This window comes from Cyanistes caeruleus, chromosome 7 (assembly GCF_971803275.1).
Source record: "Cyanistes caeruleus chromosome 7, bCyaCae1.hap1.1, whole genome shotgun sequence".
In the NCBI taxonomy this organism is placed as follows: Eukaryota; Metazoa; Chordata; class Aves; order Passeriformes; family Paridae; genus Cyanistes; species Cyanistes caeruleus.
Window position 1 is genome coordinate 8,566,664 of NC_141707.1, and position 17,173 is coordinate 8,583,836.

General features: G+C 37.3%; 1 protein-coding gene across 6 annotated transcripts in view; it reads right to left on the minus strand.

The window, feature by feature from the left end:
- Positions 1-8,487: 8,487 nt before the first annotated feature.
- NCKAP1 (NCK associated protein 1) overlaps positions 8,488-17,173 on the minus strand; it is a 57,855-nt gene continuing 49,169 nt past the window's right edge. For all 6 annotated transcript variants that reach the window (XM_086896082.1, XM_086896083.1, XM_086896085.1 and 3 more), the window contains 4 exons: positions 16,644-16,760; positions 12,843-12,952; positions 10,111-10,200; positions 8,488-9,653 (listed from right to left, as the gene is read on the minus strand). In XM_086896082.1, the coding sequence (XP_086752208.1) occupies positions 9,537-9,653; positions 10,111-10,200; positions 12,843-12,952; positions 16,644-16,760 (434 nt within the window). In that variant the 3' untranslated portion in view covers positions 8,488-9,536. The remainder of the gene's footprint in view (positions 9,654-10,110; positions 10,201-12,842; positions 12,953-16,643; positions 16,761-17,173) is intronic.

The following is a 17,173-nucleotide window of genomic DNA, read 5'->3' on the forward strand; positions in this document are numbered from 1 at the left end:
CTGCTGTTTATAAACCAAAACTGCTCTTTATGGTCTGGTCCTGCCCATTCCAACGGAATAAAAGGTGCAGAAGTGACTGTATCTATTCAGGATGTTCCAAAGGATAAAACTAGCTGAGAAAAATACTTCTTTAGAACAGGTTTTTGTTGTCCTGAATCTTTCTTTGGCAATCTCAGGATTACATGTGATTTAATTTACTTATATACACTGCCTTAGAAAAACAAACACAAAACCACAAACCAAGGACAACCACACAACTAACTGAAAACTAAACCCTAAAATACTTCTTACATGCCTGTTACTAAAACTATAAAATCATTGACTTACAGAGTCATAAAAATGGGATTTATTGTATATTTCCTGTTTCAGCCAGGGTCTTGTTACAACTCCCTCAGGCAGATAAAACACGGGGGACTATTAACTTATTCTAATAATCTTTCAGGCTTCTCCATGGATGGTGTGGAAGTAGGAAAGAAGAAAAGGTTCTTTTGATGCAGTATTTCAGACAGTAATATTTGGGGCTGTTTTTATTAGGCAGATCATTATTAACTATCCCTTGCTCTTGGGATCTGCATGGCTTTTTTTTTCATAGTAATATTTGCTCAAATTGCCACTGTTCCTGAATTCCCAGGGAAAAAACCAACAAAAACAAAACTATTTTCCCAGTGTTTTGCATCCACATTATTGGTAAAATTCGTAGTATGACTAGGAAAATATGCTGCTTTATCTTTAGACACCAAGAAGCCCAACTGACATGCATTTCAAAGACAACATTATGCCAATTCTGTATGACAGGCTTTAAGTCTCTCCACAGAGACACATATCTCTCCCACAGCAGTCTCATTTTGCAGAGTGATTTTGTTTGATGGTTAGGATTTTTCCCAGATTTTTTTGTGGCCATGTCAGGGTTTAGAGCTTTACAGTACTGAAATTTGCTACCTGCAATGCTGATTTTTCACCTGGACATTGGAGCTTGGATTAGTGTTTCTATGGGAAATCACTGCCACATTTATTGGAAGTTGTATGTGCTTCTCAAAGCCCTAAGCCATGCTGAAGGGACTTACAGCAGAAGACAGAAAGCTGATCCTCCTGATGTGTCTTAGCAACCTTCCCCAAAATCTTCCCAGCTCATTTTCATTGTAAAATATTGTGCAGATGCAAGCCAAGAAATTCTGGTGGAACAGAAATGCTCCTGCTCCTTGTGTAGCTGAATTACAATGTCAACAGCTTTCCTGACTCCTTGGTTTAGCACCAAGAGTGCATGACTTAAAGCAAGGGATACAACTGCCATTTTTTTCCTTTGGGAGAGCACACCTTAAATTCAGAGGCGATAAAAGCACAATAAGTTGGTTAGTTGGGTTAGTTAGCACAGCACCTGAGCTCCTGGACTTCAAACTGGGAAAGCATCTGCATGTGTTTCAGAGCAAAGTAGCTCCATTTTCACTTAATCCCACTGTTCCTGTCTGTGTGAATACACCAATTCCTCAGGACAAAGATGAACAACCATCTACAGTCACTGAAGTACTGATTGACACATAATTAGTGTCCTGCAGGCAGTTGTTGCTCCACTGGTTGTCCTGCTGCTGCAGAGGAGGGGACACAAAGGAGGATGCTTGGCTGCTTTGCTTGCCACCATACAGGTTTTTTTCTTTTTTTTTTTTTTGGTTTAAACTCCTGCTCAAGTGTTCATGACTGTGAGATAGCATCCATGGTATCATTCAATTTCAATATGCATTCAATTTGTTACTCTAATGTGACAAATTGCTGTACTCTATTACAATGACCACGCAGATAATAAAAAATACATCTCTCTCTCCCACTGTGGGCCATGACAGAGACACAACCACATCCCCTGAATCCTCTCCAAGTTATAATTGCTTCCAGATGGAGTGTTTAAGACAAAAAACCCCAAACCCACAGAGGTCTATAGTACTCTACACATTACACAGCATTTCTACTCTGGCCCCTGCAGAAATAACCTGAGAGGCCTAGCTTAAAGGCAATAACCACTCCAAATTTAATTTTGTTATACCATAAATTTACTATTTCAGATTTACAGCCTCTCTGGTTGCATGGCCTGAGCTGCTGCTTACCCAGATTTATTAGCAGTGCCCAGCAGTATTAAGCCCCAGATCACACCCATGGCTAAAAATAAGCCCTGTACAAACAGTTGAGTTTTGCAGTACCAGCCTAACATCACCAGGTGCTGAAATCAGACTCATCTCTCATTTCAGTGGGAGCTGATTGGGTTTGATGCACCAAGGATCAAATAACACCCCTAAATAGAAGCCAGCCCAGTTTCTGTGTATTTTTACTCATGTTTTTAGCCACTGGGATCTCTAAGGGTTCACTATGGAAACCTCAGCAAATCTGGGAGAAGAATCACCTTTCCTGATAGCTTCTAACACACTTGCTGAGCCATACAAAGAGCAGATGCTCCAGCAAGCTGAAAACTATGAAATCTAGCCCTGTAAAAACAATTTCATGTTAAAAAGCTAACCCACACACAGAAGTTCTTAATTTTCCCAGATTAAGGTTCCAGATTTCTGTATGCCTCACTTGCCCAGTGCTCGCTCAGACCCTTGCAGAGCTGATAGTGCTTTTCACATGAGTAGCTCCTGGGTGCTTAATTTTAACTCCACAACTCAATTTCTCATCCCATCTCTGATTTACTGAAAAGCCTTAAAGTTGGGGAGAGTTGCTGAGGCTGCAGCTGCTGCTGTGACTTTGTCACGGTGTCCCATGTTTTGCCAGTTTATTTTTACTTCTGTGAGAGATAGCAATAAAAGTAGAAAATAGAAAGATACCCCAAAATTAAGGAAGAGTGGGTGGTCTGTGAGCATAAATCCACACAATGTTTCAGTGTGAAGCCATCAAACATTAACATAATCCACAGCCTAGTCTAAAATAAGTGTCCAATCTCTTAGAAAATCTTGTTTTTCTGCAGAAGCCTTTCCTTGCCCACCACATCTTTTAGACTCCTGCAGCAGTCCACAGCCTGCCTAATGATTTACAGTCCCTTTGAAAAATGCACCAGGCTATGCTGAAGCCCTACCCCCCTCAAAACAGTGATTTGGGGGATATTTTGGGAACTCTAGGACGTTCAGTTCTTTATCCCACACACACTTTAATTGTGGTAGAAAAAAAATCAGAGCTACCAAATGATTACTATGCTTATTTTTTCCAGTTATACCCTGATGACATTAAGATTTTTTTTAACTAAGATTTTTTTTTAAAAAAGGTTAAATAATAGGATGACAGTGTTGAGAACTAAATGTTTTAAAGTTGCTTTAGTTCTCTACTCAACAAACCTCCACAGCTCAACTAATACCAAGGGGAAAAGCTTTTCTAGGAAAAAAGTTTTTCTAGAAAATATTTATAGGTTTTAAGTGTTGCCATTCTCCTGTCCCTCCCCTAGTACTGCTTTCACAAGATCCATAAAATTACCCTTCCAACCAGCTTTTCTCAGGGTAGGGTGTGCTGTTGGGTTTCTTTGCCCCCACCTTTATGGAATCTTTGTTCTTAAAACAATGCTGCTTTTTCTCCCCCACCTGAAGCCACAGACTTGCTTACTAAAATTTGAAACACAAATCTTTTTGTAGCAGCATAGCTCACATACACACAAATATTTGCCAGTTTAACTTGGTGGGAATAAGCTTGATCAACGCTTTGTGGCTTAGAAAAACTTGTGTATTTGTATTTGATATATTGTATCCTGCTCAGTAAGGACTAATGAAACACCCAATGAGCCCAGCCTCTGTTTGCAGGGCTGCCAGTCACCATGCTGGAATCATCAGAATACATCTTTTTTTAGAAAAAGCCTTTTTCCAGTACCATGGGAATTTCTTCTGTTGGGAGCTTTCCTTAGGAAGAAGGCAGCAGAGGTTTTATCTGCTTTGCATCTCAGCTCCAATGCTTTTGCAAACTATCCTCACAGCCCCATTCCACTTGGTTCAAGCAGGATAGTTTTAAAATGACCCTCAGAGGTAATCACTGCCTTTAATTTCCCTCTCCTCTGCACACCAGGGTTACAGGGACCTTAACAGCATGTACACCTAGAAGCTGGGATCCAGGCACCTCAGTGTTATGCCAGGGGCTGTGTCCTTAACTTGCAGTTCTTCATCTCCATCTCCTACCTGCAAAATTACAGTATAGATATGCAATTACTCTTTTGCTGCTTGCTTCTTCTGCTAGTAACTGGGATTTTGGGAAGCTCTGATGTGATGTTGGTTTTAAATGCTCCAGGACTCTCCTTGAGAAGCAACTGTGCTAAGTGTCATCTCTGCCAACAAAATCCACAAAAGGTGTTCACTTTACTGTCTGGAGAGAGATTTGAAACAAATGAACCTGATGTTTGAACAAATGTCTGACCCCAACACCTCTTAGCAAAGGACTGTGACCACCACCAACCAGTGCCTGGGGCACCATGGATTAGCCAGCAAACAATTACTATGATATGATAAAATTCAAATGCACTGTAACTTCCTTGTTGCTAGTTTTTGAGTTTTTACTAGATAAAAGTTCACATATTTTCTTAGCACTCACACAAAAATTTTTATGGAAACAGTGGTGCAATTGTTCTCCTGATAAAGTTACCTCTAAAGCAAATACCAGAGGCTCAGCCCATCTTCTCAGCCTTTAGATATGATTTATCCAAAATAAGAAATTGCTGAGATGAATTCTTTCACTTACCTGATCCTACTGCAACACTCAACATCAATCCTGACACCTTCCAGTTTAGGCATATATGGAACTAAGTCCAAGCAGCACACACCACCTTTAGTGGTGTTTTACATTTAGTGTTTCATGACAAACAGGCATGAGAGAGATGGTCCTATCCAGTTCTGCTGACTCAGTCTTGGCAAACACAAGCTCAAGACGCCTCAAAGTTTTACACTTGCAAGGATCCTTTATTTACAAATAGTCCTAAGGCTGGATCAGTTCGCTTCATGTGCAGTATGAAGAGGATACATCAGCTGAAATTTTTAAATGCAATTCTGAACTCTGTGAAATACAATATAGATTTGATCCACAAAACATCCAGTGACTTCAGGGTCACAAAATGGAATCAGAGTCACTGAGCAAGGTCTTTCCCAACTTTTCTGATGGCTCTGTGATAAGCATTTTGCCCTCATACTCCCCTTTTTTTCTCAGTCCCCATCTGTATGACCATAATTGACACAGTCTTAGTTTACAATGCATTTGTTGTGATATTACCCTCTTGTGTGACTATGCAAGGGATGATTTCATGGTTGCTGACATTGTTCTTGCTACTGTTAAAAAGATTAGTTGAATTTGTATTAAGAAGTAATACTGCTTTTACCAAACATGAGTCTCGTGTCCCCTGCACTGGCTGCCCATCGAGATTCCCTCAAAATCAGCCAGACACAAAGGCTGATGACAAGGCTGGAAGAGGGCAAGAAGAGTTTGCAGGTAACCTGGGATATGGTCTTTTCCACACCCTGGTAGACACATGATGTGAGTACTGACAAGATAGGAAAGTATGTGGGCACTGAGAAATGACCTGGATTAATGAGCACTGGGTTTTAAAACAGCTGTAAGAGCTTGGCAGCTCACACCTCTCTTCACACAGGTGTCAGTATAATTCTTATTGCTTACCTTCACTTTTTGTGAGAAGGCACTTTGTAAGATTGCTATGATCATGAGCAAGGCAACAACAAAGTCTACATGAGAAATTATTCAAAATACCCTTACTTCATGCAAAGCTCAATAGAGGCTTTTCATTCTGAATTTAATGCTCACAATTTCTCTTCCTGAATTGTGTGAGACACACTGACACCATATTCAGTGAACAGGTCGTTTCGACCCAGGAGTGCTAGAAAAAGCATGACTAATAGCAAACAAATATGGTTTTGGACACAAGTCAGAGGGACATTTTGATTTTGTTATGAGTTAGTACAAATACTTAGAGACTTTGTAACATGACAAATAGCAAAAACCATACAAGGAGCGGTCAATTCAAGTAAAAAAGTTTTGTCATTGCAGGGGAAGATTTAGCTTTATCATTAAAGTGATTTAAAAAATTGTACTTACAGAAGAATACAGGCAGAACTTCAGTATTTTTGAAAACTGGTTATTTGACAACATTGAAAAGTGTTTCTGTCCATGAAACTAATTCATGAATGTACATAGCTGCCAATTACCTTGCTCTGGACATGCTGTGTCTGTGTTTCAGAGCTAGCCACAAGGACTGAAATGGAAGCAGTTCCCTGTATTCTTCCAGTCCTTAGTTCAGCAACCCCATTTAGTAGTGAATACAACTGCAATAAATTACTTCTATTGTATCCAAAATGCACTTTGGTGTTAAAGGATGCTTGAATTTGGATGTGAGGCCAATTTGAAGCCTATCTCTAAAAAAATCTCTTTCACTGATTGAACAGGATGACTTGCTACACCTAAATGCCTAGCTTTGAGCTTCATTCAGCTCCAGGGAAAATTCACAGAAAAAAAATATTACAGCATTAATTCAGACATACCTGAACTTCATGAATTTATAAGTTACTAGTAAGCAATTGAGGGGTTCACTTTTTAGTATGAATCACAGTGTTGAATCTCAGAACCAGGGAAGTATTTTGGAAAAAATACAGTTTAGAGGCCAAGCATATTTACTTGTGGTCCGAAATTCTTGAATCTGGAATGAATAAGTTCTGAAGTCATACAAGCCCATGCTGACCTGCTGAGGAAGGCTCATATCTTTCTTCAAATCATCAACATTTTTGGGGGAGAATGCCTTTCTCCAGTGTATAAAAAGTGATACAGTCTAAGTGTTACCAATTCCTTTTCCTACACGGAAAATAAAATAAAAAGGGTTTAGGAGTAGCCCTTGCTTTCAATAGTAATCTTTTCTCCTGGCAGACAGATCTTTTTAAACTATAAAAATAGTTCTGTGGGCAGCAATGGGACATTCTTCTGCACTGTTTCTCACATGAGGCAAAACCCTCCCCCACGAATTAGACATTTGATCCAAACTGGCTTCATATGGGGCCAACTCAGCCCAGCCATCTGTGCTTCATGCTCCAGGAATTACAAACACATTTTGTTTGTAATGGCACAGAAGGCCACCTGAGATATACAGTGGCAAGTGTTGAACTTACGAAGCTGTGGACAGAGGAAAAATTCCTTCTCTATCTTCCTTCCCAAAAAACTTGGTTCACCAGGCTCTTGCCAGTTTGTGCAGTTCATGGACCTAGGCTGCCTTGAGGACCAGGCCTGATGTGCTCTGTCTTCCATGAGCAGGCTAAACCCTAAATAGCTCTGTGGTAGGTCAGCTGAAACCAGGAACAGAAATACAGCAGGAACAAAACAAGGAAACCCTTCCAGCCCTGCCCAAATCCAGCCAACACATGGATGAGTCCGCATGATTCTTCCCCAACTCTTACCTTGTGTGGCTTGTTCTGAGCTCACCCAAGTTCCTGCAGGAAGAATTAAAAAAGCAGTAGTGTAGTTAAAAAGGCATCACCTCAGGGATTTGTGTGCCAGACACCACATGCAAGGACTCCCACAGAAACTACCATGTCTAAAAGGTTCGTGCCTCAGTCTAATCCAACTGTGTCAGAAGCAGCTTCTTGCAGAGACATCACACTCATTACCTATTTGTCAGTGATTACCTGTTTTCTAGATTTGGTTCATTAACACCACAGACAGTGGAAATCTGGGATCTGAGGCAAATGGGCACATACAAGTGTTTTGTATTTAAAAATATTAAAGGCACAAAATAAGTTCTTTCTTAAACTCGAGTTTTTCAAGAATCCATCTTGAAAATAGGCATTGTTTTCCCACAAAAGGCTACATCATAATCAAAAATCTTAATTTAAATCAGAACATTTGAATGTATTAGACAATAAGTATTACAGAGCAGAACTCTCAAGTCTTGCATTCAACCTAATTACTTTATGAACAAACTTCTTCATAATGGTACTAACTCATCCATTTAAAAACACTTCCATAGTTATAACAGAAAATGCATAATTAGGAAAAATATAGATGTACTGTCTTACTTCCTTAGGACAATTTTATTCCAGTACTTTTTTCCTCTGGACAGAGGAAGCTATTGTAACTGAGCACACAACAGCTCTTTCATAACAGAAAAAGTTACCAGCATGCACAGAAGTTGCACCAAGAACAGGGGCTCTATACAATGTCAAGAGCCTGTTGAGGAACACACAGCTTTTATACATCAGGGATTACAGAGCACAACCATCTGGTCAGCTTTCAGGCTAAATGAGCCCATGCTATCCTGCAAGGCCAATTTGCATGACTGATAAAAAAGGGACTATTATACATCTGTCTCAGTCATGTCTGGTGTTACGGTTTCAGCAACATTCGCCTGTTCTAGGATTATTTCAAGTTTCATACTTTAACAATGCACTTGTATCTATGGGTACAACTGGCATTGCTACATACTATATAAATGCTTTTCTTGCTTTATTATGTAAAAATAAGATTTAAAGGATAATGGCACTAAACTGACATTTTTAACATTGTTTTTAATTCCTTCTTCCAACTTTTTACAAGATTCACTGTCGCAAAAGGCAAAAGGTGAAGGATTAAAAGAAGTCTTCACATAAAAGCTCTAAGGATTGATATTTAATGAACTGTGAGATGTAAATCAATGCACAATAGCACAGTTAAAGCTTAAAATACTAGAATAACATTTATATTAAAAATAATTCACCTACAGATAATACAGTCTAGTGTTTATTGTATGTTATGGAAGGTACACTTGAATTTCAAAAATTTAAAACATATAAAAAGTGGTTAAGGGCTAACGTTTTATCAATATATGATAAATGTGTAAGAATGTTTATTATACAGCAGAGTACAATGGTAGTGTTAATGCCAACAGGGCACCACAGAAGTTAGTTTAAAAAAAATTTCCACTATGCTTTATACAAACACCACAACTTGCAGTTGTTTAAGAGTATTGGGAGAGGATCACTGTCTGTAGGATAAGCAGTCCTATGACATTTTTAATGTTAGATAGTGTCATTGTACATAGATTGGTGAACATTTCAAAATAAAACTAGAAATGCTGTAATTACTTCACAGAAATGCACATCTAATATTTGTTTTCAATAAGAACAATAGGTACAAGTTTATAACTCTCCCTATTTGAAATAATTTACACACAGATGAAAGCTACTCTATCTAAAATAATCACTACATACATTTTTCTCTGGGAAATAAACAAGCAATTTTTGTTTTGCATGATCAATATCAAAAAACATATAGCAGAAGTAGTATTTTTAAAACATAACTGGTGCTCTAAAGTTAAAAAAAAAAAAAAAAGGAATGAGAAAAAAAAATTTCCATAAGTGTGCAACCTAAAATCAACCAAGCTTATATTGTAGTACAACCATATTAAGAAACCACTGTTTAGGAATACAACTTTATGGAAAAAGTCTATAATTCACAAAACTGTTCATCAGGCCATAGAGTAAAATAGCTCCACAGTTTACAGATAAAACTGAGGCCACACAGATGCGTGCTATGTCTTATCTCCAGTAAGTAGATACTTAGGCAGAGGATGTAACACTTTGTTTGTAGACAGCATGGTATGCATTTCTCAGCAAGACATAAGGGAAACAAGACTCCAAGAGATCCATTGTCAGGAAGGGAGACTCCTGCACAATCTGAAAAAGACCAGAAACACCAGGTTTTGCAGAACACCTTCTACTGCCTGCTACTGATAATCTGTCTCATGCAGATCCTTCACACCACCACTCACATATTTCACAGTGAAAATAAATTGCACCAAGTTTACTCACTGCTTCTCAAAGCAAGAATTTTGCTTTCCTACATATGTATAGTCATCTTCCAAAAGATACTGAGAGGAAATCCTCTGAGCAGAGAAGATTTTCTCCTACACACTCTGAACACTGTTTCTTAAACATATAGCATGTACTAAGTGAACAATGAAAATTATCTGAACAATGTGATACAATGTTCTAAGCAATAAAGGATGATGGCAATAATATATGCATGTTGGGGGAATGAAGAAAAAATACTGACATTAGAATGCCAGGAAGAACAACATAAAAATTATTTCTACTGGTTTGTGAGCTACAAATAAAACACACAAATGCTCACCATGTCTAGTAGTAGGTAAACAGATTCTCGGTTTCTTGTAGTAGTTTTGTCCGTCTCCTGGCCAATCTTCAGTAGACTGGATGATGCAAGCTATAGAAAATGAGTATTTCAAAGCAATAAATAAAACAAAGTATTGATGAGCTTCTGCTATTTTGTTACACAAAGCCAATGGACTCTGCATTGTTCTAATAATGACACAGGAAAGCAAATAATCCTGAGCACAGGAACCATCACTGGGCTTTAGTCTCAATGTGCCATACTGGCTTATTCCTAGTAGTGTTTAATAAATGACACGTGCTATTTTAATATAAAAAGTGAATTAATTTATCACAGAGAATTTTTTGTTGTAATTGTTGGTTGACAATTATGAAGTCTCCTGAAATAAATGACAGAACTCCCAGGGGATCAAGATCTCACCTCTGTCCTTCCCAATATACATTTCAACTTACTGCATTTTTGTAAGTTTTACACTGATTAAAATATTTGTTTGAAATTTTACCCATTTTGCAACAGAAGAAGGTTTGAAGAAATGTCATCTTAACTGTCAATTAATAATATTTTACCAATATGACTTCAGTATATGCTCACTTCTTGGGTACCAAACTGAGCCTGGATAAAAAATATTCACAGTAGCTGTAGTTATAGTTAGCATCTGTATCTCAGCCAGTGGGATAGCCAGTTGTGTAAACCAGTGGTATGATTTAATATGGAGTAGAGACTGGACAAGGTTGAGTCTTGTTAAGTCTCTAAAAAAGGGGGAAATGATGTCTATTGATTTCTGTCTTCTTTCATGTATTCTCTGTATTCTTTACACAAATATTTGGGGCTCTCTAGCCTAATATTGTATTCTAGCTGGTTTTCCCAGTACTTTTCCATGCCCTTTCCCCAAGCAGAAAGACAAAACATATTCCAGAGCTCCAAGCCCTGGGGGATAAAAGGCCCTTTCGCTATCCTGGTTCTTCCTGGCTACCAAGATTGAGAACAACTCTTCAAGATACATTTTTGTAAACAAAGGACAGCTAGTACCAAAGGGAGGGCTCCAGAGAAGGGGCTTGACCTGGGGGAGGAACTGCATCACCACTTGTCCTCCTAACTGATGCTTTTTGTCAATTATGTTAATTTGCTAAACTTATAAAAACTGTATTCATCCCATGTGGCTGGGTTTTTGTGGACATTCTTCTATAAGTGCCTCTGGAGCTCCAATAAAGATACACTTTTATATTACCTCCCATTATAGTATTACCTCAAAAGTGTGTGTTGTTTCATTTCTAGTAAGGATTTTAAATTAAAATATTAACTTTAAAAATCTAACTCAACATTCTTGTTGAAAACAAGGCTGCATGTCAGTATGTATACTTCATGTCAGTATGTATACTTCAAATATTCAATCCAAAAGATACATAGTACATACTCATCAGCATTAAATAACCTTGTAAGTTTTTTTCCTATTTAATTGACTTGGAGAGGAAAGCAGATCATCTCCAGCAGTAATTTTCTTCTCAAGAGAAATGTTTTTCTTTCAGACTAACAGTAAGTGTTAAAAAAGAGAGATTAACAAAATATCTGAACCATCAAGTCATAGTCTGTGCAGTAAAAGCAGTGGTCTGAAAGCAGTCCATAAACACTGAAAGAATGCAAACCTCATACCAAAAGCATTTTTATCACATGAAACTATACTGGTTTTCTTCACTTGTCAAATGTATGCAACTTGATACAATCATTTCTCTTTCATGTTTTACATCCAGCAGTTGCATTAGACAAGGTCAATGGCCATAGGGGTTTTTTTTCTGTTTTACAAAATGCAATGAATTACCACAAGTGAAAGATTCTTTTAGGGGGAAAAAAAAAAAGAAAAAAAAAGAAAAAAAGAAAGAAAAATTGTTTCTGTGAACTTATAGTTACAGTAAGTTACCTAAAATAAGGAGGGAGGGGCTTTTTCTCCACAAATTTTAATGCCAAACAGAAAATCAAACCCCACTCAAAATCAACAGTAATTTTTAAAAATTAAAGTGATCCTGCTCTTTTAGTCTTTAGTTTCCTTCAAGTACCAGCTAATTAAAAGCCAGTTCTTTTATTAAGAAATAAATATTTTTAAAAATTTTATTTCTACTCAAGCAGCACACCAAAATGTATTTAAAACACGTCACCATGACCTAAAAACTTTTGATTTTTTCCCTAAGCATCACTAAAGATTTCAGTAGCTTTCATCTTCAATCTGCTCTGAGGGATAAAAAATTTCCTTTTCCCAACTACCCCTGTAACACATGTTGCTACCTGGCTGTTCATTTTTAAGGGCAGGCACGTCAAAAGGTACAACACAGAAGCCACTCTGAAGTTTATCTTACTATTTCAGAGAAGGTAACCAGCTAAAGTATCCACCACATCATGGGAAGAAGTCAGCTAGACAGAATTTTGATTTTATATGCATTGCTCATTTTTTTTCTCAGTCATGGGCCACACCATGTGAGAAATGGTGTGTGCTGAAATACTAAAGACTGTACTGAAAAAAATTATGACACTTGCACTGATTTGCTCCTCCAATTTTCCAACATCACACACAAATGTTTATAAAGAGCTACTGCAAAATTTAATCTATGTATAGACTTGTATATAGAAGCATATAGAAAATACTCTTCTCTCTTGTGCATCAAAGCAAGATTTCTGTGGAATCAATTGCATTGCATCCCAAATCAACAACACATTTCAACAAGTAGGAATAAAGTTATACATACAGCCAAAAATTCTTTAAGACGGTCTTCAATGCTTCCCTTGTGGATGGTGAATAAAGCTGCAGCAATCTGATTGATAGCTTTTGCCAAGCAATGAATGTTGTTGCAATGCCCTAAACAAAAACATACTCAAATCATCTCAGCACCATGTTGGAAAAGACAGTATTCTTTGGAAAATATCACCAGAGACTAAAGAGACTTGTGAGAATGAAATGTCCTCTTCCACAGTGAACTTGCTAACAGGAAAGTCACTGGAAGTACAGATCTGCCTTCCAATTCCTAATGGTCACAACAACCTGAGAAACAACATGGGGCTTTTAGAAATAAGCAATATATTGGAAGCTTATTTGGTTTCTACAAAACTTAAGAGTGTTACACTTGACTAGGCCAAAAGTACATGATCTTCTCAAGCTAATTGACCATTTCTCTCCTCCTCTGTGTAAACGAATGTCTCATGCCCAGAGAGTATTCCTCAAAGAGATCTACAGGTACTCAAGAACAAAGGTGTTCCATTGCTGATTTTCATACATAACATCTTGCCTAACATTCACCCAGGCTTCAGAGCCCTGGAAAGTGGTTAAATGACACCAGTTTTCACAGAGAGCAGAAGAATTGCTCCTCAGTAAACCTGATATTTCTTCCAGGCAAATTAAGTCAAATATACCACTTCACAACAAAATCAATATACACTTAGGCAAGTATCTTAGACAAGTGTAAGCATATGAAAAGGAGGTGGTCTTTGAAGGAGTTAACAAGTATTCAAGCATGCAAGCATGCTGATTCTTAACTTATTTTTGACCATTGTTGAGCAATGAGCTCATCTTTTCATTCAGTCATTTACCATAAGTCCAAGTTCATGCTTGCATAGTGAGGTCAGCTGGACATGAGAAAAATCCATTTTTTTCTCCATGCATATCACTGTTGTTTCTTAAAATTACTTTTAGCTGTCATTTTATTTCCCAGTTTACTCAGTATCATACCTCTCTGCAGCTCTTCACTCCTCTAATACCCTCAACAACTTCACATGATATATAAATGTTCTCACCTCACTCTTCAGCCCCCCAATCTGTGAATGTGCAGACTAGTAGGTCCCAATGAAGATCCCTGTGGATCTCCATCAGCAGGGCCCCCAGATTTGATACTCCAGCTTTGTCTCCTATTCTTATGTGAACATCAGTCAAGAAAATCTGTTCTGCTTAATTCTGATTCAAATATGAATCTGTCTTTCAAGAGGCTCATTTTATTCAAGAGACTTCATTTTTATGTCTCTGGCTGTAGAAAAAACATCAACAAGGGAATTCAGGAAAAGAACTGCTATCTTCCAACTCACAACAGGTTTTAAGTATTTAGGAAAGAACTAGGGCTCTTACAGACTAGTATTCTATTCTACCCTCTAGTTGAGAAATTAGACCTCTAGCTTGGTATTTGACTAGATTCTGTACTGGAAACAAAAGTAAAGGTCAGACTTTGAGCCTTTATCTGGAACTAGTGGAAGAAACAGACTTGATCTTGAAGCAGAGGGAATACAGACAATGCTACAGCTGTCCAAGCACTGTCTGTATTTGGGAGACATGTCTTGCCAGAATAGAAAGCTGAAACTACTTCAAATCTGTGACTCGTTGATGGATTAATTCAGGATTTGTCCAGGGAATTTACTTCATAAAGCAGAATTTATTAAGTTCACATTCTGGAAATACCATTTTTATTAAGTGTTTCAAGCCAGATGTTCTACAATAAGGGTAGAACACAAGAAAAAGTAGTATTATGCAAGGAAGGCAGGAATGACAAGGTCTATTCTGTTTGTTCAGTTATTTCTGTAGAGTGAACATATTTTATGTATAACTTTTGCTAGATTTTCCTCTCAATAAAAGAGCCCACTCAGTAAAAAATTATGTAATACACAGACCACATCTCACAGAACCAGTAGCAACTCCTAATACGGGCTTGAGTGCAAGATGTAACTTCTCTCCAGTCACAGTTTCATGTCATCTATTAACTGTACTTTAAGAGCTCACTTTGAAACAAGGCTTTGCCTGACTTCCTCTTAAGAGTTATTTAATGTAAATGAAACCATATAAACTGGAATATTTATGCTACATTATATAAAACAAGCAGAAGATTATCTGCTTGTCTTCAACAGAAGAATTATCTGTTGTTTCAGCCTGCTAAAAACATGATGACTAAGAGGTTCTTGGCAAGAGAGGAAGTTGAGGAAGGCAAACTCACCTGAGCTTTAACCTGCTGGAGAACCTCAGAACCTCTAGCTAGACTGACATATTCTTAGCAATTAATTTGCAGAGGGATAAATGTGAAAATATAATCACCAGTAAAACGTTTAGTGCTGCCCCCCTGGCAAGCCAGACAGCTTTGGAGACTCTAGAGTTGGTAAGATCCTTGAAGGAGAAAGAAACTGGTAGCAGGAAGTGCTTCCAGAGGATTTCTTTTACAAAACTGTAACTAGGTAATTTTTAGGAGATGTGATCTAACATATACATAAACAGGTTCATTTGGACTGAGTGGAGACAGTCAACCTGATTGTCCTCAAACAAGGAAGTTTTTACCTGTGCACCTCAACAATCACATTAGATATTCCCTGCTCACACCTATATTCCAAGATTTTTACTCAAGTACCATCACTTGGAAAAAGCTTGCAAAGAGCAACAGAAGTACTACAAGAGCACAAATAACAGGAAACAGCTTTGCAGGTTACAGATTGCTCTCCCTATTCATCAGAAAAAGCTTTTAACTTGAAAATTCTTAAATTTTCAAATCAATATTCAAGTTCTACTCATACATCAGATTTGTCTAACATTTTCCACAACTAGAGAAGTCTACACTATCTGTTTTAAAATTAAACTCAACAGATACCTAATAATTCAAAACTGAAGAAAAGGCTGAGTAATCCCATATAAAACAGAAATTCTGGGTCTCTAAAAAATGTGATTTGCATATTACACCCTTTCAACATTTTTGGTATTTTCCTGGTAATTTAAGTATTCAGAAGATAGTTTACACTTACTTTGTGAGTTACAATTTTGAGCAAATTAAAAAATAATGCAAATTTAAAAACCAATTAGAGAACTGGAGAAAACATGCATCCCAGTGAATGGAAGCAGTAGAAACATGATCTTTTACATGAGTCATATTATACATTACAAAGGAAAAAGCTCAGACAGCCAAAAGGTGACTTTTATATGTGTTGGAACAGTACTGTCTGTCTTTTTTCAACTTAAAAAGAGAAAGAAAAATGTGGAATACCTGCAAAGAATTTTGTTGAGGCAAAGAGAATTTTATTTAAATAAGAAAGTTGAACGATTGTGCAGGAAATAATTCTGTTCACCACTTACACCTTCAAGATTCTGTTTTCAAAACTTTATGCTTGGCAATATGAGCAGCATATTAAATATAGAAAGGACACCTTGTATGACTGGCCCAAGGCCAATGTAAAGATTAATAAAATATTAATACTTATTAGAATATATTATATTAGATAGTGTCACACTAATTAATGCAGAATGTGTGCTCCAACAACCCCACATTAGGACAAGATTGCCCCCCACAGTGTCTGAACTGTTTTGAAAATTTCAAGTACCAAACTAATTTTTCACAGAAAGTTATCTCAGACAAGTGTTAAGTAAATGTTTTTTAAAGTACTTTCAGAAGAACTTGCATTAATTAAGGCTAACTGATTTTTAAATCTGTTCACTATAAAATATAATTAAATATTAAAGGTGAATGTATTCAAGACACAGAACTATTGTGAAGACAGCATTCCCAGCAAATATTGAGCTGACTCTACATTACCTTCGATGGCAGGGCTGTACTGAGACATCACATTACTAGCCAAAGTAGGCAAGGAGACAGCCACGAAGACCATTAGAAGACAAGCAATTTTATATTCTTCTTCTGGACTAATGTTTTCTAAAAACAAAAATAAAGTTCTTTAATTAAAGAAATAATCTTGAAATATTTCCTTTCAGCTGCAGGTAGATTAGAATGTAAAATGTCTGAAAAAATTGAAATTTAAAGCAAAATCCAACAAAGTCAATGTTTGTATTGTGAAAAGAGGAATATTAATGCCAGTCTTGCCAAAAGAAACAGTAGAACTGCAAAATGTCCAGTCTGTTATCTAGGAGAACAAATAGAAGCCCCTGCCATGATATTACTTCTAACAATTTAGTTACCAAGTCTCTAATATGAAGAGCAGAATAGTAATCTTTTTTTCATGCTGGTCTAAGTCCACTTATTGCTCTAAGGTAAGAAGAGCTTCTCTTGCACTCTCCCTTTGGCAAATGAGCAGAAGGTGATGGTGAACTCTGCACTCATGTCAATTC